A 23,664-nucleotide genomic window follows, 5' to 3' on the forward strand; every position below is an offset into this window, starting at 1 on the left:
ACTACAGTGGATTGTAGTGATGGACTTGGCAGTGTCAGGTCAATGGTTGGACTCAATCACCTTAATGTCTTGTCCAAGTTAAATGATTCTATAATTCTAAATTTGAATCTCAGGAGACATGCCAGACCAAGAGGCCTGAAGCTCTGGTAGCCTTACAGGAGCACAATCTGTTCATAGATTAACCCATGGCCAGGACTACCTTCTGGTGGTGGAGACACTTTTCTCTTTTGAACAGCAATGGATACTCTTTCTTCTCTGGCAGTTTTCCTCTGTGCTTCTGTCACTTTAAAGATAGTAATTGTAAGAAAACTAGTTTCTAAAAGAAATCACACACATTCTGAAACTGGTATGAAAGAATTATAGACAAACAATTAGGAGCAAATAGCACACTGTTTAAAAGAAAATATAATAAACACAACAATCACACGAGACATACAAATAATATACAGTAAAATAATACATCTAATATTAGAGTAATAGATATATAGACAACAAAAATTGAGCAGAATATTTGCATATCGTGAAGTAAGATGGAATGAAGGTGAAAGTAAGAAGTGAAGACTTTGTCTCTAAACTCTTCAGACTCTCAATTAAACCACAGAACACCACACACCCAGGGTACATAACAAAACCAAACACAAGAAAAGCACAGAAACAGAGAACATATTTGTAAGTTTGAAACACTTCACTGAATATTGACAATATTATAAACATTGATTTTTTTTTTTAATTTTGTGTTCAAATTTTTTTCTCTGAGTAAATGTTGTCACTCAGCTTTGCAAGCTTTTAAGCATCCAGAGTGATCAATGAAATTAAATAGTAGTTAAAAAATGCAAAGAATGAAGGTGCATCACTATTCTCTGTCACAATCAGCAGTATATTGAAGGGGAAAAGATGAAGGTCCTTTTAATTTATAACCAAATCAGGAGAGACAGATTTTATTAACTAGGCAGACTGTGACTATGATGCACATGGATGTGTGATATTTAAAAGCCATCTCTACTTCCAAAAGGACTTGTATACCTTTAGCTGGTGGAGCTGCCACTTTCTGTGAAATTGGAACAGGTACTTTGTCTTCTGGCACAGGCTTCTTGGTTACTGCTAGCAGTTTTAAAAAAAAGTTTATTGTAATAGATGTTAAATTAATCACAGTACACAAATATAAGCAGATGACAAAACACAAATAATAGACTTGACATTTATTCAAGTAAAAAAAGAAAAAAAAGACAGCAAACACTGAACATTAGAGTCTGTGTTAGATAACTAGACATAAATACAAACCACTATTCTGAGACAAGACCCCTCTAGTATAACTCTCAAAATTTTTATACCTTTCTTTGGTGGAGCCACTTCTTTTTTAGCAACTGCAACTTTTTCTTCTGTGATAATTTTCCTGTGCACTTCAGTCACTTAAAAATAATGTTCAAGGATATTTAATTACAATATTTGAAATGCAGATATATGTTTCTTTTACTTATTCTGATTGTTTAAAAAAGGTGCTAAGTGAACTTCAACAGCAACAAAAAGAAGACACTGCTGAAGAGCATCCTTTACATCCATAGCACCCAAATGAGTAGAGTCAAAAGAAAGGGGAGATCCCTACAAAGGTTACAGATACTAACAAACAAAACTGTATTTAATCAAAATACCTAAACACAAATATTGCAAGACCTAACTAAAAAATCTCCATGGTAATAATCTGTTTACCTTTGGTTCTTGGAGGTTCTTCAAATTCTGCCTCAAAAGTGGGCACCAGCGCTTCTTCAGGTTCTTAAAAAAGATTGTGTAACTTTAGAAAATTTGTTTGATTTCATCAACAGGTATAAGATAGAAGATGAAATAACATATAAATAACATAAAATAACATATAAATCTCATCAAGACAGCACAGGTCACAGGTGTCATTGTAGACAGACATAAAAACACGTCTAATGTTGAAGAAATTTGATACCAGAGATATATGTTGTATCAATAATCCAATCCCCAACCAAGGCATACATGTTAAAGATGGAATACAGCTAAAAAGCTTTTTTTTTTTGCAACAGAAACAAAACACTGATATACCTTTTGCTGGTGGAGCCACCATTTTTTTAGACACAGGAACGGGTACTTTCTCTTTCGGAACTGCTTTCTTATGAACTTCAGGAACTTTAGAAAAATGAGCAAGATGAGAAGGAAGATGAAAAAGAATAAAAAAGTGTAATATTTGCAATTGCCTACTACACAATATGTTTTACACAGTTAACACAAAAAACAATTTTCAAAGTACAAGGTGGAATTTGGGACAGCATTCATCACTGTGAGAAGACAACACCTATGACAACATGAACAAGGAGGACAGTAAAACAAACATAGTCCCTTTGAAGACACATCAACCAGTTGAGGAACTGGTTTATACCTTTAACTCCTGGAGCTTCCTTAGGAGCAGCTGGGACTTTAGGCTCAGGGACAACTCTCCTGTGCTTCTCGGGCACTTTAAAAGATGACAATACATAGTTTTACATGGAGGAGTAGTATCACCATGGCACAAACACATACAAAAATGCCAAAAATGGACATAAACAAGTAGTGTAACAACACAATGTTAAGAATGATGAAACAACTCGTATGTTGTAGTGAAATCAACTTATACCTTTTTTGGGTGGGGCTTCCTCTCTTTTTGGAACAGTTACTGTCTCCTCTATGTAGTAAGACTCTTCCTCAGCCACTTTTAAAAAGAGTAAAATATAAAAATACTTAAGTATTTCACATATATCACTGTCTTTATGGCCCTGGTAAGCAACAAAATATTTGTAAATCAAAAATAAACAGCGTGCTTTATTAACAAACTCTTCTGGGATGAGAAAATCTACATTCAAGCCATCCTGCTTCCACTGAGGCCGATGGAAACACTCCAAGCAGCTTAAATGGAACCAAGAGACTGAGCTCTCATCTTGTATTTGTGTGGAATTTGAAAATGCTCCAGTCCTCTGTCCACTAACTCACTAATGCTGAAATTTGTCCATTTTAAGAAACCTTCTTTCCAAAATACTGAGAAAATTCCTTGACTAAGATGTCCCTGGAAAAATCTGTGGCGTCACTTGTCACAGAAACTGAGTCAGTCAGTGTTACTGTCCTTCACAGTATTATGCGACCACCAATAAACTTACAGGTGGAAACAATACAGTTATTTTACAGTGAAATTATCTGAGGAACCCAAGTGCATCATGGTATTTGGAAGAACATTTACTTTATCCAAGCAACCTGGTGGAAGAGGAACTTCCAACAGAGGATTTTTGTAAACAGAAAGAAGTCCTGATAGATCTCACTATCAAAGACATAACTTATTATTTTCACTGTATTGAAATGGGATTAGCTACTCCACTTTTCAAAAGCAAGCATTAGAAATTGTAGAAATTAAAATTAAAATTTATAAGTTACAAAACATATTTATATAGTAGTAATTTTTTCCTTATGAATTAGGCAGATATTTATCCAAACTGTCTATTTGGATTACTTTTTTGCTTTTGCCTAGTGTTCCTGAATTGTTTTCATACCTTCAGAAATTTCTTCTCTGTGGATGGAAATAGATACTTCCTCTCTTTCTTCTTCAGACCATTCTTCAACTGTTGGTTCTTTAAGGAAAATTATTAGTTTTAGTATTTTTGGGGGATGGATAAATGGAGAGAGGGAAGGACTGATGGATAGAGAAGATGAAGTCCAATTCTTGGCATGACAGATATGCACATGGCAATGACAGATATGCATACAATCCAGAAAATGCTGTGCACCGTATGCATATGTATGATTTGTTCTGAATTATGTGGTTTGTCCATGTCCCAGGCTCCCTATTGTGTGTTCTTATATCTAATATAAATCACTTGTCAACTGTCAGTTTATTAGAATGCCTCAGCTCCCCAAATTTCCCCATCACAACAGCTGAAGTGGGGGAACAAGAGTCAAAGAATTAGAGGTTTTTCCTTGATCCAACTGTATGAAAGTGAGGAAAGGAAAAAATGAGATGGATAGGTCAAGAACTGGAAGGAAATCCTGGCATGTACTCATCCACAAAGGTGACTGTATCAGGGAAAACCTCAACTAGCTCTGGAGAATAGATTAATTTGCAGGAGACAAACAGAAATTAACACTGCATGTATCCATATGGATGTGCATTTGCAAGTTCATATTTTAGATAGACATGTTCCAAATTTTCTTCTAAAAATTCATTTATGGTTTTTAAAAGAAAGTGCACATTTTCTTGACTGGGTATTTATTAATGGGGCATAAAACCAGATAAAATGCTGATTTCAGTTATCTTGAAGCAGATATTATGTGGAATTATACTAACTTAAAACAACTGATCTCAATCTTCCCTGAACACGAGAATGTGAACCGAAAGCTGGTGAGAAGGGAAGCAGTATTTTATCTTGAGGGCTAGCGAGAGCTTGGTAATATGGCAAATGGATGGTTACACCCCTAATTTGTAGAGTCTAAAATAAATAATACATCCATATTTGCTACTGCAAATTTATGAGGCCCTCATCTGAAGATTATTGTATTCAGTAGTAGAGTTTTTATGTCAATGTGGTGGGGATCCTGACATTCAAGACTGAAATTGTACATGGCACTTTAGGAGGCTTTCAACTGCCTGCAATTCAACACAAAGCTTATATAAGATAACTATCAAAAAACGTCTGGTGTTATTTTGATCTTGATATTAGAACAACAGACTTGCAGACAAGTGCAAGTTTCTCACTATTGTCTGTTTATGTGTACCTTCAGGTGATGGGATTTCCTCTGGAATGGCAACAGATACTCTTTCTTCTGTAATAAGCACTCTTTCTTCAAAAGTGGCTTTCTTCTGCACTTCAGGCACTTTGAAAGATAATGATGTTAAATGTATGCTTTTCCAATTCCATTGTGAAAACATAGTTTTGAAATTATAATTCTAGGTTTCCAAAGAAGGGTACTCAGCACATAACATGTAACAGAGATTCAATATTTCGAAAGAATACAATATAAGTATTGCACACGAGATACAACATACTGTAATGATTCACTGTGTAAATCAGAACAGCAGAACGCACAGGAGAAGCACAAAATCAACGACTAATAGCAGCACAGAACTTATAGACAGGAGCTGAGAAATAGCATATCCTTCTATTCTACTGGAAAACATACCTTTTGCTGGAGGAGCCTCAATTTTTTTAGGAACAGCAGGAGACACTTTTTCTTTAGGGACAGGTTTCTTAGGAACTGCAGGCACTTAAAAAAAGTATTTGTTTCAGAACATTTGAAGTGAAAACTGGCACATGCATCACGCAAGAGGAATGTGTCATTAAGAAAGATTACACATGGATATGTTTTGCTTACCAAACATGACAGTTGACCAAAATGAGATAAATGCAATGTTCTAAAGATTACAACAAATGATATTAAAGTGAGCTGTGTTGTACCGTTTGCAGGGGGATTTTCTACTTTAGGAACATATGGCATTTTTTCTTCTGGAGCTGGTTTTTTAGGTATTTCTGGCACTTCAGAGATATTAATTATAATATAATCAGATTAAATTAGCAAGTTTTTAAAGAATAAATCTACAGCACACCTATACACAAAACTGACACAAAAGATACACATTAAGGTACATTAAGTACCAGTATTAACTTAGCAGTCAAACCCAAAATTTGACATAAACAAGATGCTTAAGATAATAAGAAAAGAACATTATTTTTTAAAGTGTACCTTTAGGTTTTGGAGCTTCCTCTCTTTTTGGAACAGCAACCTTTTTCTCTGGGGGAGCTTTCTTAGGAACCTCTGGCACTTAAAAAACCATAAAGTATAAGATAACTGAATTCTAAATTTCAAAGATTTGTTGGAGTATTACAGATTTCATTAATAGATAGACATCTTCCATTTGTAAGAATATCAAGACACACGACATAACACATTCATACACTTAACATAGAAAGATCTATGACAAGAGCAACATATGTTTGATAAAAAACAAAATCAAACCAGTTGCTGGAAGACTATCAAATACTTTAAGACTGATTTCTTAGCTGAAGAATGAGATGCTCAAATATACTACCAGGTTTTAAAAAATTGTATGGATGTACAGAGAATTATACAGACAATATAAATTCTGGCACAAACATGCTTACATACAGACTAACAGGAAAATAAAAGCCAACAAGTAGTGCACACTCCATCAGTAAGTGTATCTTTAGCATGCAGATGTTCTCCTTTGGGAAAAGGAACATGTCCTTTTTCTTCAGACACAGTTTTTCTAGGTCCTTCAAAAGCTCTGAAGGTATTCAAATTCATCTAGGTAATCTTTCTAAGGCTTTTGAACACCTTAGATGAGAACAGACATTCACACATAACACACAAAGATTACATTTATCATATGTGTTGAGAACATAAGAGAAGTTAGGAAAATGGCACAGAACTGGTTAAAGCCCACATTCAAAAGATGCTGTACCTTTTGCTGGGGGAGCCACCTCCTTTTTAGCAACAGCAACCCTCTTTTCTGGAACAGGTTTCTTAGGGGCTTCAGGCACTTTGGAAAACATTGTTAAAGTAAGAGGTCTTTAGTTTTTGGAACACTAATCCAGATTTGAATAATCCAAGATTGTTTTATACAATGAAGACAGTGCTTGGACAAGGAGATGAGCACTGCAACTGACACAATACAATGTACAGCCTTTTGTGTACAAATGTGGACAGCACAGCAAAGACATTATGATATAGTCTAAAAGTCCTATGTTAAAATCACTGCACTAGCACCTTCCATTTTACTCTCTTGAAGTAAAAAACCCTCTACACTTGCCTGAAAAAGCCACACAACTTAAACAGAAACAATAAGCACAAGATAGTTAAGAAAGAGAAGGGCCTAAGCTGAGACAAATTCAAGCTGTAAGTTATAGAACAATTGAAAAACTGAAATAGTGCAACAGAAACAATGCAAAGTCAAATAATGTGTATGGAGATAGTGTAAAAACAAAGGCACATAGAGAGTAAATTCCTAAATATATGCAAGAAAACATGAAAAATAATACAAAGAAAGAAAATTTGTTTGGGCTTTGCTTCTTTCTTTTTTACTAGAGCAGTAGAAATACCTTTAGATGGTGGAGCTTCTGTTTTAGGCGCAGGAACAGGCTTTCTTTCTTCTGGAACACGCCTCTGTGGTATCTCAGGCACTTTAAAAGATAGGTGGTGATCATTTAGGAAACAGCTAAAATAATTGGTAAACCACAGTCGGCTACTCCTAACACGGTGCATAAGTAAACAATGAATGTCAACAACTAATATGTTTTATCAAACAGATACAACAAACCCATCTCACAAAAAGCTATTAAAGGAATTATTTAAAGCAGTCATGAAGAGGAATAAGATAAAAATGCAATAAGGCTTGAAGCTTTGACAGCAGAGCCATAGAGAAATTGAAAGGTCTCAGTCCTGATATGCTATCCTTTGGTAGACAGTGTTACAGACAGATAATGTGAAAGTTCAGAAAAACAGAGCAGATGTTGATGCAAAGACATTCACCTTCAACGTGAGAGATCTCCAGTTCTGTAGAAACAACTTCTTCCTCCTCCTCAACCTCTCTACGTGCTACAATAGGAATTTTAAAGATATTAAATGTTGAGACAGGAAATATCAATGTCCACAGTAAATCTGAAAAACTTCAAGAAGATATTATGTGTGTGCACGACACAATCATCACTGAAACATATATATGTTAATATGCAAAAAATTTAATCCAGAAAATGAACAGCATGTGCTGAATTTTGAGTCAAATTAAAACAAACAAGCAGACAAATATTTATTAGACTCCCATCAGTAATCAAACTACCTTCAATTGGGTAAACAGCTTCAAAGAATCTTTCTTCAACTGATTTCTCATGCTCTGTTGGCTCTTCAAAGAAAAGTATTTAAACAATAGTAAGACAAAATATTTGAAATATTTCCATCTATTAAGCTAAATAACACTAAAGCTACATGACACAATGGACAAAAAAAGCAGGCATAGTGAAAGACAAATGTCTAAATATGTAATTTGCCATACATAAAAATAGATCAAAAGAAAGTATAGTAGGATTGATAGATTGTTTTGATTTTGGTACACAGACTTTTGGTTTTGTACATACCTGTAACATCATATGAATACTCTTCTTCTCTGTGGACAGAAACTGACATCTTTTCTTCTGAAACAGTCCATGTTTCTACTGTTGGTACTTTAAAGATAGGATTTTGTTTTAGTATTTAATATTCTAGATCCACATTAGTGGTAGTCAGCTTGTGAGTTTTTATCAGGTCTTTACTGGTATTGCACATTAAAGTCTTAGACATATTTAGACAGTCAGTATTCATATTGTAAAATACTGAACAAAGAACAAGCACACAAGTATAATATTTAGTATTTGTTAAAGACTAAAGACGCAGACACTTTAACCCAAACATTTGGAACAGAATGCATGCACAGGCTTTTGGAAATAGTACATCAGAAGAATTCTAAAGGTTGTTCTGCAAAGATATTTTTGGGCATGAGGACACAATTATACTTATTATGTAAGGATAGGCCAGCAAGCAGAATAGATGAAGAAAAAGCTAAGTCACACTGCAGTGTGACTGTAGGCTCTTTCAACAAGAACCAAAAGGCTGTCCACAAATATGTTAAAAACAGACTTTGTAAAAAACAAAAGCATGGTAGACATACTAATTAAACACTGAGAGCAGTCACAGCATAACTACTACTATGGATCCAGACACATACACACAGGCCCCCATATTCCTAAGAAGCACAGAAACACATTGGGTGCTGAAAAAAAGTGTAAACTGCAATTCAAAGATGCTGATCTGTACCTTCCTTTTTCATAACTTTTTCCTCAACGACCACTGGTGTAGGTTTTGGTGGCAGAACTTTCTTGGTAACTGTTGGTGTTAGAATTTTGTTACTCAGTCAAACATTTAGCAAAGAGATCAAAATAAGTCTACAGTAATCTATCAATGATGTTGCAAATACAACAAACACGGCAAACAATCTAACTCATCACCTAAGTCAGGCTTCTTAGAATCACATAAAGCAACATAAGGAATGCTTTTGTTCCTTTTTATTGCTATGTTCTAAAGGCACTCAGGGCATTTAGCACACAGGTCATTTCTTGATACTTATTAAATTGCAGCTGAGGGAATCCTGATGCAGAATGGGAAATGTTACACAAAAGGAAGTAGCTACTAAGAGAATAAAGGTGCTTATTTATTTTATAACCAAAGAATTAACCAAAGCATCTTGATAGATGGATCAAAATGGAAAGCTGAGCAAGACAGAGATTTCACATCTTCAGCTTAGAATGAAACACACTATTTCACCCAGTGCCATTTTATACACACTTTCTTTTTTAAAGCATTGGTAGTTAATATTAGCATTTAGTATTTCCCCCTAAAAAGCTTTTAATCTTCTTTTTAAAGAATTCAGCAGAAGCTTTTATTAGATGTTTCAAAGACTGAAAAACTGATCAGACCATGTTAAGTAAAGACAAAGCATATGCAGATCAGCTAAGTAACAAAAGGCACAACTTTCATGGCAAGATGACATTAAGATAACTAAACAGTATTTACCCTCAGCCCTTTTGACTTTTTCTTCTGCAACCCTCTGAGTGGTTACCTCCACTTTTTCATCGACAGGTTTCTTGACAACTGCAAGTAATTCAGATAGATTTATTGTTCAAGTAATCTTGCAAATTGTTTTCTGGATACAAACCAGATAGAACTGGCTGGGTTTTTTCCTGTTCAGGATGCTATAAACCTGTGCTCTGTTCAGTGCATTGTTTAATGGTGGTGAACAGTGATGGCAGTGAGGCCTGCTCTGCCCTGAGAGATATGCAGTGATCTAAGTGGAAAAAGCTTCCCAGAGAGGCAGCATTTAATTTCTTAAAAGTTACACCCATGCCCAAGGCTAATATACAGGGAGAAGGAAGGATAACTGAAGCTCAGTTTGATTTTACCATCAATTCTTGTTTTGATCCAACCACCTTTGAGCAGAGAGCTCAGAAATACGAGGTGGGAGAAGAGAGTTGCCATGACCCTTGTGCATCTCACTGTCCAACACAGAGAGGATTTTCATTTTTTCAAGGAAATGTGAGTAACCAGCACAACTCAGCTTGAAGGGGATGCATGAGAGATCTTAAACTGCGTATCTTAATCTGTTCCTGTTAGTTTTGTGGGACAGTCATACCTTTTTGGACAGTTACTTCCTTCTTTTCCTTCTTTTCAGCTATAATGGCTGGTGGTTTTCGCTCAGGCACGGGTTTCTTGGCAACTTCGGTCACTTAAAAAAAATAACATCACTTAATGATAAAAAATATGTTATCTAAAGGTTCTGTAGTCAGAGAGGTATTAGTTATGCCATTATACTTTATGAATTTAAAAACACACAGAGAGTTTTGGAGATCCAACTGTTGAAGTAAAATGTTTTGCTCATTTCCAAGTTTCACTTTTTTCATCAGAGCCAAATTTTGTTCCTAGAGGCACACATGTTACTAATTCCCAAGACAGTTTTATTGTGCAAGAAACTGCAAAATACAGCCATTACCATCAATCACTAAATGTGTGAAACATTCAAGTAAATGGAGCACAGGAAAATGACAGAAGAAATAGCCTAAAAACTAAAAATGACACATATCCTTACTACTATCTACTAACTCATGCTAGATTTCAAAGACCTGCAAAGTTAATTGGCAATGAATTTCTGATGAATCCATTTCTATCTTCATCCATACCTTGTGATATCTTGTGTTATCATCAAGTGCCACTTAAAATTTGTTAGCATATTATGGTTCAAGATATTTTAGCAAAACCAAAAAAAACCAAAATGTTGCCTGGTTCAAAATTCTGGGGCCTTAATAATAAATATGAGAAAAGAGAAGAAATAAAATGACGTGATAATTCAAATACCTTCTTCATGAATTATTCTTTTTTCTTCATAAGTCACTTCTTTTTTCTCGTAAGCTTCTTCCCATTCCTCTTCCCCTTCATCATAGCCCTCCTCCTTGACATAATAGTCATGGTCTTCACCATAATCTTCTTCCCATTCTTCATAAATTTCTTTGGGCGTTTCATGTATTTTCTTTTCCTCATGTATCTCTTCTCTCCTTGCCATGGATGTTATTTTGACCTCTTTGGGCTTCTCTGGTAGCACCTCAGGAACTTAAAATAAATAAATTCATTACTGGTATCATAGTGTGGAATTTGCAAGGCATATTGGATATTCACTTTTAGGGAAAGTATTTCACCCTCACGGATGATTTAAAGATGGTTTAAAGATTTTTTAGGCAGTGACAATCAGCTTTGATTTTAAATGTGTGTTTTTAACATAAAGCCAGAAATCAAACAATTGAGATAGATTTATTTCAGAACAAAACACCTTGTTTCCACAAGATAATTTTACTCTTTTAAAAAAGTTTACAAACAAGGGAAAAAGTTACCTTTAGGTGGCAGGACTTCTTCAGGAGCTTTTTTAACCACCTTTTGGGGGACTTTCTTTAATGGAACCTTTTTCTCTGCTCAAAAAGAATAGATTAAAGAATTTGAATTAAAAACCCTAAGAACCCTTAAAAAGCCAAACAAACAAAAGTCCAAAAATCAACTGTCATAATGAAACATGAACATAGTATTCAAATACTGTAAGGACTTTTACCTGGCTTTTTCTCCTCTGGAGGTGGAACAAGAGGCAGAAGAATGGGAATAGGGGCAGCTTGTAGGAAAAATGAAATATTTAGAACAAAAATTAAGTTTGATATTTCCTTGCAAATGAAAAAAAATCCTGGTTTGGTAAAATGGATTATATTATTTTATTGCAGCTGCAGAATAAAAGCAAACATGGTGGTGCTTATTCTGAGAGTTTACAGCAGCTGAATAAATATAATTTGAGTGGGAATCCCGAATGTACTTTTTTTGAATCCTGAATATCCCCAGCTTTATTTTTACTGCTGCCATCACCCTCCTATCTTTGCTGATTGTAATTAATCTAAATATCAAATCTCTCCCTTCCTGCTGCCATTGCAAGCATTTACCAAATTATCCAGGGAAAAAACCCAAGAAGTTCAAACTGCTGACATTTATAGTAAGCTACTGGATGTAACAGAAGTATAAATAGCGTTTGTAGCCTGTAGTCCAAAACCAGAGCCTGGGGGGAGACTGTTTGCCACAAACATGAAATCCAATGTATGGCTTTAAAGAATACTTTTTTAAAGGCAGTAATTCAGACAGCTTGTTTAAAAGATACTTTTTGTGGCAAAAAGAAGAGATGAAAATTAAAAAAAAAATTATCAGAGAGGAAGATGGAAATAAAAGGAAGATGAAATGAACAACAGATTGATAGGAAAACATGATGGAAAATATTCTGTTCTAAAGAGAATTAAAATTCTCTTTTAAAGATAAATTCTTAAAAATTCTCTTTTTAAGAGAATTAAATTATCTTCTACCAGTACCTGTGTAGAGTTTTTACCTTCCACACAGCAAAGAAGCCAATCCAAGTCAAGTCTTGCTCACAGGGACAATTAACTAGATCTTATTGCTGAGCTAAGTTATTTCTCTGTGCAGACACAGAACAAGTATGGTTTGTTACCCTACCTTCAGCTGGTTTTTGAGGTGGAACTGCAACCTTGGCATCAGGAACATCTAGAAAATCAAAATGTTTAATTGACTTAATAAATAATACCAATTTAAAAATTCAATGTGCTCTCCTCAAGGATAGTAGTTGATGTGTTTTAATATTTCTTTTTGTAACATACAAGGATTGTAGCTTGTTCCTCAAGCACAAGCTAGGCTACCATTAGATAACTAATTTTATTGACCTTTCAGTTCAACCAGCCCATAGAATGTTATGCTTTATTTCTAAACAATTCTTGCAACATTTGGAGTAGGCTCTTAAGAAGATTCAAAAAGGAAGATCACTGCATAACATAAGGAGGTGATTTTAACCTATTTCGTCTCCTTGGTTTTTTTTTTTTTTTCAGTTGCACAGAAGAGATCCTATCTATTAATTGGTACATCTTCACTGTTCCTTAGCAGTTAAAAAAAATTACTTGTCTGTTTTAGAGAATGGGGCATTCCATGTTGTACAAAATAGGGTCCCTATGAATGTCACTGGTTATGGGTTTGTCTCAGTATTCATTGCCACTGCTCATGAGAATAATAGTTCTACATGTCTGTGGATGAGAAATACTTTTTTACTATGTAGGTTATACTTAAACCAGGAAAAAAAGATTTGAAAATAATAAAAAAGCAGAGCAATGCTTTAATTTTATGACAGAGTATTGACAAGATCTTGTGGCAGTCTTGCTTGAGGACTTTACCTGGTGGCTTCAACTCCAGTTTGATTTCTGCAAAGGAATATAAGATTTCTTTTAGGACTATTGATTTTTCCAGAATCATGTTTCAAACAAACAAATTTTTACATGGTTATGATCACAAATTTGTTTAGAAAATTTGCTAACCTTTGGTTACAAGATAGAGCTCTGCAGTGCTTCTTGCTTCTCCTCTTGGTTCAAGACGAGCAATTACAGAATAAACACCTGCAGCAGCCAAGAATATTCATATTTATAATCTTTTATAATTTAAAACAGACAAAAAAAAAATCATAAAAAATGGCAGCAGCACAATTGCATCATGCATTTTTACCTTCATCTTCTGCATTAACATTGTGAATAGTCATATAATGACAACGACCTTCACTTCTGAAGCTGTACTTGGGACTCTCTCTCAGTTCAGTGGGGCCTTTATACCACGTCACAACTGCATCATCAAAAGACACCTCACACTCGAAGGTTGCAGACTGGTGTTCACTTACAACGATGTTCTGTATGCTCTTGGTGAACTGAATTGGTTCCGCTGTTTTTAGAAAGAAAAAAAATACATCAATTGTGATGCACCACCACTGCATTTAGTGTACCTGAATCCTTCTCTTTGTTGTCATCAAAATAGCTAAATTTTAATGAGATAATAGCAATAGATCTTAGAAAAGTAGAGTAAGAAAAAAAGGATTCCATCTTCTACAAAGATAAGTATGAAGACTAGAAGGTGTAAGAGTTCAACGATAACAAGATTGCTGTGCAGATACGTTTTGTAAGAGAAGCCATTAAGGAAACTAAAGATAGAGAATAATTAAGAAAAATTACAAGGAAATTATAAGAGTCCCAAAGAAAATAGAAGCTAGTACAACTCAGGTTGCTTGTGGGCTACAGGACATTATTAATCACGGTTTAGTGAAGAACACGCTTAATTGAATTACACAAGTATGTCACATGTTGCTCAAAGAGAAAGGACAGTAAAGCTTCTTATTTAGTCTTTTTCCAAGTTTTGGAATCTGTCTTTCAGAAATTCTTTTTATTTTCATTTGTTCTGCTAATGAAACCTCCAGAAACTGTCACTACTGTAAGAAAGAGTTGCTGTATCTTTACGAACCTTCAATGGCCAGATCTGCCGTTGTTTCCAGACTGTCAAGCTTGCAGGTATACTGTCCCTCATCTTCCGTTCTGACGTCCTTGATGATGAGTTTGTGCACTTTGTCAGAGACTTGTGTTGAATATCTCCCTCCTATCTTAATGGGTCTCCCATTTCTATACCACTGAGACTTGGCATTTGGGATAGAGAACTGACAAGTCAGTGTGCATGTTTTTCCTTCCTTGAAAGTAGTGTCATGAAGATGTCGCTCAACTGCAGGTTCTATTAGCATGTTAAAACATACATTTTAACAGAGATCAGAGAGGGGAATAAAGTGCAAGCTAATTCAAATATATACTTCAGAAGTAGACTTACCAATCACAGTTAGCTTGGCACTGGCAATATGTGGCCCACACACTATTCTGAAATTTCCTTGATCTTCAGGCTGGCAGTTTCTAATTCTCAGTATGTGGCGATCACCTTCAATGCTAATTTCATATTTGTCATTGGAGTCCAGTTTCTGTGTTCCCTTGTACCATGACAGTTTAATTTCTGGATAGTTAATCTTAATCTCACATTCAAAGATAGCATCCTCATCTGCTAAAACCGTCTGATTTTCAATGTCTCTGATCAGAGTAATAGGCTGAAAAATATTAGTTTAAGTTAATTTCAGGTTCCCTGTTATAGGTTTGAATATTTCAAAAATCAGTCCAAGAATGTTTTACCTCTGTTTGTGTGAGTCGTTGCTGAATAAAAGCTACAAGTTCATCAAACTCCTGATCTTCCCTTTGAGCTCTCTCTGTGAGCTCAATTTCCTATAAAAATACAGAATATACTCAAAGATTAAAGGATACTAAATGTCAAGCTGTCATGTTTATCCAACACAGAATTCATTCCTACATCAAATTTTATGTAACTCTTCTGTAACCAGGAAATCTTCCCATTCTAATAATTGCGATCAAGTTATGAAGACAGAACCTACTTAGCCAGAAGGCCCATATTATCTTCTTGGATTTGAGCATGCAAGAAATTGAGAACTGCCAGTAAAAGATCTAAAGAGGAACCAGAAATTTCTCCACACATCATAACTTCAGAGTTTCAGAGTGTGGACACCACGTCTGCTCAAGGGGAACATATTAGTCCTAAGAGAACCAAAGCTGCAGTCACACTGTATCTTACCAATCTGTGGCTTTCTTCTGCTTGGGTTTGCTTTAGTAACTCAAAGGCTTGCAGGAGGCCACGGAAATCTGTAATTCCATACATGCGAGCATATTTCTCATATTCTTTGGGATCTACATTTTTGAGAAGTTCCAAGATATCAATAGGTTGCTCTTCCTCTTCTTTTCTTTTCGTTGGAGTGCTATTCAAATCAATAATAGATGTTAACTATGCAGCATTTCATTCCCAGAAAGCTGTTTAATGAAACATTGAATCACCTCAGAGCTGTTCTGTGCAGTAGAATCCTTTAGCTTAGTCTAGTCAGGTGCTTTTATTTTTAGTATAATTATTCCTATTTAACACATTTTTAAAAATTATATCTTGTTTTGAGATGCATAATAAAAAAATTTTCTTCTGTGTTGATAGCAAATGAATCCATAAAAACTTTCAATATACCTTTTTAGTTTTGCCCTGAGATCCCCTTCAACAACTTCTTTCTTTCTTTCTTCAACTTGCAGGTTTACACTCCTCTCAATTTCACCATGTTGGTTAAAAGCAACACATTTGTACATGCCAGAATCAGTTTTTATTGTGTCCTTTATTTCTAGTTTAGCTTCATCTCCTCTCTGCTGGATTATAATGCGACCTCCCTGGTTGAGTTGCCTCCATTTCCCCTTCATCCACTTAACATTTGGAATTGGATCTCCTCCAACTTTTGCAATAAATGTTGCAACGGTCTCTGCAGAAAGATGCAAATGAGGGAGCTAAGACTTTCCAGTTTTTTATGACAGGGGGACATCATCTCAAACAAAAAGTGTAGGCAAATAGAAGACATTGTACTGTTTTGAAAAGAGTTCTTACTTTCCATGACTTTGATACTCTGAGGCTCTGACACAAAATAAAGTTTGCCTTCCACTTCTGCTTTCTTAGCTGCTGGAGCAGCTGCCGGTTTTTCTAAAAAAACAGAGTCAGAGAGTTATGACAGATGGCTTCATGTAACAGTTTATGTTCATAGGTGATGATGTTTCTGAAGGAATTGTAAAAAAAGAAATTAATTCCTGAGATGGAACAAAATACCATGCAAGAGGTAAAAAATGCAAAATATTTTCATATTGTTTTAAGCAACTTTCAGTTTACTTTCCAGATGAAACTCTCCACAATGGACCATACTGCGCTGTTCAGTCAGGCCATTTATACTCTCCATGGATGCAAATCCATTGACAGAAATGCAAATAGAAAGCCTCGTTTTCTAAAATGGGTAAGTATTTTTGGTGAGGTCTTCCCTGTTCATTCTATTTCAGGATATTATGCCCTGAAATTTACTTGCAGTTTTTTACCAGTGATCTGTTAAATTCTCCTGGTTTTCTTTGACTTAGTCCTTAGGCTAGGGGCTAACCATGTAGCAAAAGAGAATACTTGTGCATACTGCTGGGCTCTTGTGTCCTTTATGTCTTGTCCTTTACAGCAAGACTCATGTTAGACAATATTCACTTTCAGCTAAAATCAAAATGTCTTTGAGCTGCAATAGTCTTAAAACAATCAGCCTCTAAGGCCACATGCTCAAATTCCTTCTGTATTTTCCTTTTAATAGACACCACTTTTGACATGCTTTCCATAAAACATGCATGTTCAAGCAATTTTACCCATTTAGCTTGCATTTTTCGTAAATTTCATGTTTAGATGGAAAATAAATTCTTAATCTCTTTGGTTGGAATGTACTATTGATTTGACACTGATCTTTCAGCATTTATGTCACTATTGATTTATAAATTACTGTTAAATACTCTGTTTTACCAGATTCTATGATTTTACAAAAAAATAAAAGTAAATAATTGTTTTGAATAGATTATTAACTTTTTTGTTCCACAGGAAAAAAAAGTGGGATAGCGTTTTGGTTGATATTTTTGTCATATGCCTTATTTTCTCCACGTTACTGTACCTTTGACTGTCACTTTGGATTTGCAAGTATCAGTGCCAGCTGCATTTGAAGCTTTGCATATATATTCGCCTGAATCTGATTTGGTAACTGCAGCAAGTTCTAGAAGAGCTACTCCATTAGCAAAGCTGAAGTTGCATCTGTCTGAAGCTCTTATTTCTCTTCCTGCCTTCAGCCACTGGATCCGGATTGGCTGCGATCCCTGGACGTGACAGCTAAGCTGTAGGGTATCACCTTCCTCTGCTGCTGCTGGCTGAAGAGGCTGGTCAAAAACTGGAGGCTTTTTGGGTTCTGGAATATGAAAATGCTCGAGTGAATACTCAGGAAAGTATGATCAAGTGTATGAGAGAGAGATATGTGTGATCACTAAGGAGGCAATGGCAAGGAATGGAGGATGGTAAACAGAAGTCTGAGAATGTCAATCATAATGCTATTAAATGGAATAAATATCAAGAGAGCATGACAGTCTATTTGCTATATAATCATGCAAGAAATATCTTTATCCTCTCAGCAAGAACCTTTACACGCGAAAAATAGTATGAGAACAAAAGCACTATAAGGTTGCAAAACTATATAAAAATCTTTAAAGAAATAAACCTGCAATTTCCTGCAAGACTATTATGACGAAGTGTCATGCTACCACAATACAGTGTCAACACTGCCTAAGCTTAGATTTCATTGCACAACCCCCTGTTACTTCACTGAAAGAGGATGATTAAAAATTCAACAGAAGATTCACAAAGATTTCAATGATCACTTTAAATCAGTCATAGCAAATAATGAAAAGAAGTTTCTCCTTGAAATAAAAATAATCACAAAAATAAAATAATTTGTTGACTTTGTGGTTTATGTGAATCTCTGGACAAATCACTGCTGTTAAGGTAAGTAAAGTCAGCTCATAAGAAAGATGCTACATACTTGCAGCTAAATAAAACAAAGAAATTGTTTTTAAGCATGAAGCAAAGAAAAACAAGACTTCAACCAACCTCTGATAACAACAGAAGATGTACTCAACACACTTCCTGCTTCATTGGACACTTTACAGGTGTATAAACCAGCATCTGATTGCTCTACAGTCTTTATATGCAAAAGCAAGGCATTGTTTTTGAAAGATAATTCACAGTGAGCACTTGAATGGACTTCCTGATTATTTTTATACCAAGCAACAGTCAAAGGCTGAGAGCCAGAAACACGACCCTCAAGTTTAAGTTCATTCCCTTCTGTTTCTTCTACTGCTTCAGACAGTTTCTTAGTAAAAGTAGGAGGAGTTTTTCGTTCTGTAAAAAGAACATAAATTCCATCAATCTATCTTGAGATGAAAAATCCTAAAAACAATGCTTCAAGAAAAATTTGAACATTGGGGAATTGATATTTAGTCTCATTTAAACTGGATATATTTTTAAAGTGAAATTATGCTAAGATATACAGCAAGAGTCTTGCTCTTAAGTCATTGTCACTGTGATTTCCTGTCTGAAAAAGAATTCTCTTACACTGATTTAAATCATACACCATTTAAATAACCCCAAGAGTTTTGTCATGTTCTTTAGAACGAAATAGGCCAGAGTCTATTGAGAAAGTAGGCCAAAGAAAATGTTTTATTTCCCCTCCTGTTGCTGTTAGAGACCCTTCCTAATTCCCACAAAAGATTCATAGGTATCTCCAGATAGGTACTCTCAGACTACATCCCAAAAGTGTTCTCAAAGTTATCTTGCAGTAATAGTCCAACTTCCTTTATAACTGAAGGAAGAAAAATGTAAACACAATGTATTATCTGTTCAGTACCTTTAACAGCCAGTTGAGCTGTGCAAGAGTCCTTTCCAACTTCATTGCTAGCATAGCATGTATATCTTCCAGAATCTCCCCTGTCAACTCTCAAGATGGTCAGATGGGCTGTGTTGTCTACATAACTGATCTGATAGTTCTTTCCTGTTCTAATTTCTTGGTCATCTTTTGCCCAAGTGACTCTTATAGGCTGTGTTCCAGAAACGTGACACTCAAAATCAGCACTTTCTCCAATAATGCCATCCACAGGTGTAAGTGGGATGTCAAAGAATGGAGGAGTCTTCCCTTCTGAAGAGTGAAAGAAACAAAAAACCATCACTTAAAAATCTCAATTTACTTTAAAACTGTGTGAAATAAGAATCTGTTGTACAATATTAAATCCATACATAAAGCAAAACTCTGTTTTAAGACATTTTCATTAAATATTTCACAGCCCACCAACCTGTAAGGACAAGCCTGCCACTAGAAGAAGCAGTCCCAATAGCATTGACAGCTGTGCAGGTGTATTGCCCAATAAGGCTCCTATCTGTCTTCAAAATCTGGAGAGTTGCTACATTATCTACAAAGGACGTGTGAACATTGTAGTCCTCTTTTACACGCGCGCCGTCTTTAAACCAAGATACTTCGATGGGTTCTGAGCCAGCAATGCCACAATCAAACACCACTGGTAAGCCAACAGTTTCATGAATGTCTCTTAATTTTCGTGTAAAAGAAGGAGGAAGTTTACGCTCTGCAAGAGAACAAGTATTGTACAGTGAAGACTTCCAGAAGACACGCACCGCTTGCTGTACTCAGCAATAATCACTGACTAATATACCATAGAGTAAGGTAGATTTTTGCTCACAACTTCCAAATAAAATATTGTTTAGCATATCATTTATTTTGAATTTGTTGTAAAGAGCCCTGGGCATATGGTTGCAGGAAGAGAGGTCCCTTTTTTTTTTTTTTTTTTTTTTTTTATCTTAGACCCAACGAGCCTCAGGACTGCTAATACTGCAAACAATCAAAGCAATATCCTGAACAGGGATGGAAGATACAGAGGCTAGTAACGCCGCAGAAGAGCTGTGGTCAGTAAGTGCTGTATTTCTATCAGCTTTACTGGTAGGCTTTTGTTAGTAGAAGAAAGTACCACAGGGTACCTTACACACCAAGAAACAGTAAAGTGTTTTACGACGAAGAGGCAATTGTTGTTTTTCAAAATAGCAAAGCATGCTTAAGAAAAATAGTCCATTTCCCTATATTTAAAATTGACATATTCACCTTGAACTGTAAGCAAAGATGATGAAGAAGCCTCCCCAACAGAGTTTTCTACTTTGCAGATGTACTCCCCACTGTCACTACTGTCTACCTGGCTGAAAACCAGAGTAGCAATTTGGTTCCTAAAGTGCATTTTCACAGTAGCAGTTCCTCTCAGCTTTGTATCGCCTTTGTACCACGACACAATCATTTCTGGTGTTCCAGCGACCTGGCACTGTAAGGATGCAGAATCCCCAACAGTCACCTGCACTGGCTCCAAGGGTGTAATGAAGTAAGGTGGTTCTGAAGGACAAAGACACGGCATTAGCATAAAAAGATATTGCATGATGACCAGTAGTAGTTCAAACAACACTTGTTGAAGTGCTGCTGGCTTGACGCACCTAGTATTGTGATTGTACCATGACAAGTATCTTTCCCGGAATCATTTTCAATATGACAAGAATATTGCCCCTGATCTTCTAGTTTGCTGCTAGGGATTTCCAGTATGGCAGATGTGTCTGTAGTGGTGATGCTACACTTTTCAGAGTGCACTATTTTCACTCCGTTTTTCTTCCATGTCACTGAAATCGGTGGAGTACCCATATATGTGCATTCCAAGATTAAATTTTTCCCTTTCTCTACACTTAAATCATTCACCTTCTTCACAAATTTGGCTGGTTCTATAATGAACAACAGGAAGAAAACAAATTAAATAAAGCCAAGAGATCATCTTTAAGAAGAATAAGAAGCAGTAGTCTGGACAAACCTTTGACAAAAAGATGTGTTGTGCAAGAAACTTTCCCTGCCTCATTAGAGACCTGGCAGGTGTAGTCTCCACTCTCAAGTGGATGTACATCAAACAGCTCCAGTTCTGCAACTGAATCTTGCAAGGTGATACTGCATCTGGGTCCTGGTACTAGCTCAACACTGCCTCTGAACCATTTAACTTCCAATGGAGGGGAACCTTTTACGATACTAGTAAAGGTTATGTTTGCCCCAGATAAAACATCCAGTGGTTCAGGTTTCTTCACAAAAGATGGTGGTTCTAAGCGCACAAACAAAACAGACAGAACATAAGTACGTTCAAACTTCTTTTGAAGATCACAGTGACCAGAAATATTCAACAAAGAAAAAATTAAATCTTTCTGAAAATAAATTTGGACCCTCTGATTCTGGATTCTTATTGATACTGACCTACAACACTCAAAAATGCGCTGCATTCATCAGACCCAGCTACATTAGTAGCTGTGCACAAATAAGTTCCCATATCAGACTCCTGAAGTCCATTCACTTTTAGAGAACAGGTATTGTCTGTAAGAGTAGCCTGATACTTCTCTCCACTGGTAATCTCTTGTCCATCATGAAACCAGGAAACCAGAATGGGAGGCGACCCATAAACTTTGCACTCCAGTACAGCAGAAGAACCCAGCTGACCATAAGTTTCTTTCAATTTTCTTGTGAAAGAAGGAGGTATAATACGATCTGCATTTGTTTCAAAATAAAAAAAAAAAAAATAAAAATTACCATACAGCATTCTTAAATGCAGGAAGTTCTCTGTGCATAATAATATTAGTGACCTTTTGCTATATCTGCTCTGACAATATACTCTGAAACAGCTAAGTATTTGAAAAATAGTCAATGGTTAAGGATATGCTGGAACTTTCATCCATCATCCTTGAGGATCACCTTTTGTTTTTTCCATTCTTTTTCATAAGCTGCAATATAACAGCAGCTGTCGAAGACAACATGTAGATTAAAGCTGAAGAAATCAAATCCTTTCAATAATTCCTCAGATTTTGCCCCTCTTAGGTAGGCATCTATCCTTGACAGCTGTCAAAGTGGCATGCCAAGTACTCCTAAGATTATACAACTCTCTTAGGCTGGCATCACAATAACCACTTTGCTATCTGAAGGCTTTGTAAAGGAACTAAAGGATCAGAGGTGACTCAGAAAGAATAGTCAACTAACCTGAAACGTGCACTGAGGCTGTGCAGCTGCTTTTACCAACACTGTTTTTCACCTCAAAAGTATATTCTCCACTGTCTTCTAGTGTTGCATTGAGGATCTTAAGCCCAGATACTTTGTTGAAGAAACTGATTTTATATTTATGGTCAGTGGACAGTTCATTACCATCCTTAAACCACCTAGCAGTAAGCTCTGGTGTGCCATCTACTGTGCATTCCAGAGTACAAGAGTCTCCAGCTGTAACTTTGACTGGGCCTGGCTTCTCTACAATGACTGCAGGTTCTGCAATGAAATGCAAGTCAGAAAAAATTTTAGAACAACGAAATAGCTATTATTATGATTAAAATTTAAATTTCAGAGCATCTTAAAACACGTTGTGTTTTTTATCTCACGCTACCAACCTAGCACTTTCAGCATGGCAAAGCATTCCTGAACTCCAGCATCATTTTTTATCTGACAAATGTATTTCCCAGCATTGGTTGGTTCTGCATTTCCAATCTGCATAGTTGCAATGTTTTCTGAGTAGGAGATCCAGAGATTATCACTTTCTCTGATGATTTCCCCTTTGTCTTTTAACCACAGAACAGAAATGGGCTGCGATCCTTGTACTGTAGCCTGCAGTTCAATCGACTCCCCGACTACGACAGTGAGATCACTCAGCTTCTTCACAAAGGTTGGTGGTGCTATTTAAGAGAAGACATTTAACAGTAAAGAACCCTGCCAGGAGCAGAAAAGCAGGAGAAGAATTTCAGGAACAAAGAAATGCCAAGAAGATGCCAATCTTTGTACAAACCTCTTAGCGTTACAGAGCCAATACAAGAGTCACTTCCCACATCATTTACAGCCTTACAGTGATATTCACCAACATCTGCAGTATCCACACTGAGAATGTGAAGACTAGCTATGTAGTTCTCAGACATGACCTTGTACTTCTTGCTACTCCGAATTTCTCGTTTGTCTTTATACCATGAGATCTGGAATGGAGGAGTGCCCTGAAGCTCACACTCCAGATGAATATCAGACCCTTTCAAGGTCTCAACTGGATGGGGCTTCTTGGTAAAAATAGGGGGTGCTGGAAAAAAGAAAGAAGAGTTATCATTTGTGTTATTTAAGCAAAAGAGATTAAAGAAGGCAGAAGATTGAAGTAACATTTCTGATGCTAA

At 36.0% G+C, this 23,664-nt stretch overlaps 1 protein-coding gene across 1 annotated transcript in view; it reads right to left on the reverse strand.

The window, feature by feature from the left end:
- Positions 1-23,664, reverse strand: part of TTN (titin) — a 236,589-nt gene that overhangs the window by 137,738 nt on the left and 75,187 nt on the right. The window contains exons 87-129 of the mRNA XM_059852303.1: positions 23,295-23,573; positions 22,903-23,184; positions 22,505-22,783; positions 21,731-22,018; positions 21,303-21,581; positions 20,938-21,216; positions 20,561-20,839; positions 19,743-20,030; positions 19,301-19,588; positions 18,505-18,795; positions 17,522-17,809; positions 16,444-16,536; positions 16,039-16,321; positions 15,604-15,784; positions 15,150-15,239; positions 14,800-15,067; positions 14,446-14,706; positions 13,663-13,872; positions 13,479-13,556; positions 13,338-13,364; positions 12,613-12,660; positions 11,678-11,734; positions 11,466-11,540; positions 10,936-11,187; positions 10,217-10,309; positions 9,601-9,678; positions 8,845-8,913; positions 8,130-8,216; positions 7,835-7,897; positions 7,528-7,593; positions 7,098-7,178; positions 6,461-6,538; positions 5,722-5,799; positions 5,161-5,244; positions 4,756-4,854; positions 3,537-3,614; positions 2,633-2,707; positions 2,399-2,473; positions 2,065-2,148; positions 1,708-1,770; positions 1,332-1,409; positions 1,024-1,101; positions 200-283 (exon numbers count right to left, since the gene is read on the reverse strand). Of these exons, the coding sequence (XP_059708286.1) occupies positions 200-283; positions 1,024-1,101; positions 1,332-1,409; positions 1,708-1,770; positions 2,065-2,148; positions 2,399-2,473; positions 2,633-2,707; positions 3,537-3,614; positions 4,756-4,854; positions 5,161-5,244; positions 5,722-5,799; positions 6,461-6,538; positions 7,098-7,178; positions 7,528-7,593; positions 7,835-7,897; positions 8,130-8,216; positions 8,845-8,913; positions 9,601-9,678; positions 10,217-10,309; positions 10,936-11,187; positions 11,466-11,540; positions 11,678-11,734; positions 12,613-12,660; positions 13,338-13,364; positions 13,479-13,556; positions 13,663-13,872; positions 14,446-14,706; positions 14,800-15,067; positions 15,150-15,239; positions 15,604-15,784; positions 16,039-16,321; positions 16,444-16,536; positions 17,522-17,809; positions 18,505-18,795; positions 19,301-19,588; positions 19,743-20,030; positions 20,561-20,839; positions 20,938-21,216; positions 21,303-21,581; positions 21,731-22,018; positions 22,505-22,783; positions 22,903-23,184; positions 23,295-23,573 (6,534 nt within the window). The remainder of the gene's footprint in view (positions 1-199; positions 284-1,023; positions 1,102-1,331; positions 1,410-1,707; positions 1,771-2,064; positions 2,149-2,398; positions 2,474-2,632; positions 2,708-3,536; positions 3,615-4,755; positions 4,855-5,160; positions 5,245-5,721; positions 5,800-6,460; positions 6,539-7,097; positions 7,179-7,527; positions 7,594-7,834; positions 7,898-8,129; positions 8,217-8,844; positions 8,914-9,600; positions 9,679-10,216; positions 10,310-10,935; positions 11,188-11,465; positions 11,541-11,677; positions 11,735-12,612; positions 12,661-13,337; positions 13,365-13,478; positions 13,557-13,662; positions 13,873-14,445; positions 14,707-14,799; positions 15,068-15,149; positions 15,240-15,603; positions 15,785-16,038; positions 16,322-16,443; positions 16,537-17,521; positions 17,810-18,504; positions 18,796-19,300; positions 19,589-19,742; positions 20,031-20,560; positions 20,840-20,937; positions 21,217-21,302; positions 21,582-21,730; positions 22,019-22,504; positions 22,784-22,902; positions 23,185-23,294; positions 23,574-23,664) is intronic.

This window comes from Haemorhous mexicanus, chromosome 8, assembly GCF_027477595.1.
Source record: "Haemorhous mexicanus isolate bHaeMex1 chromosome 8, bHaeMex1.pri, whole genome shotgun sequence".
Lineage (NCBI taxonomy): Eukaryota > Metazoa > Chordata > Aves > Passeriformes > Fringillidae > Haemorhous > Haemorhous mexicanus.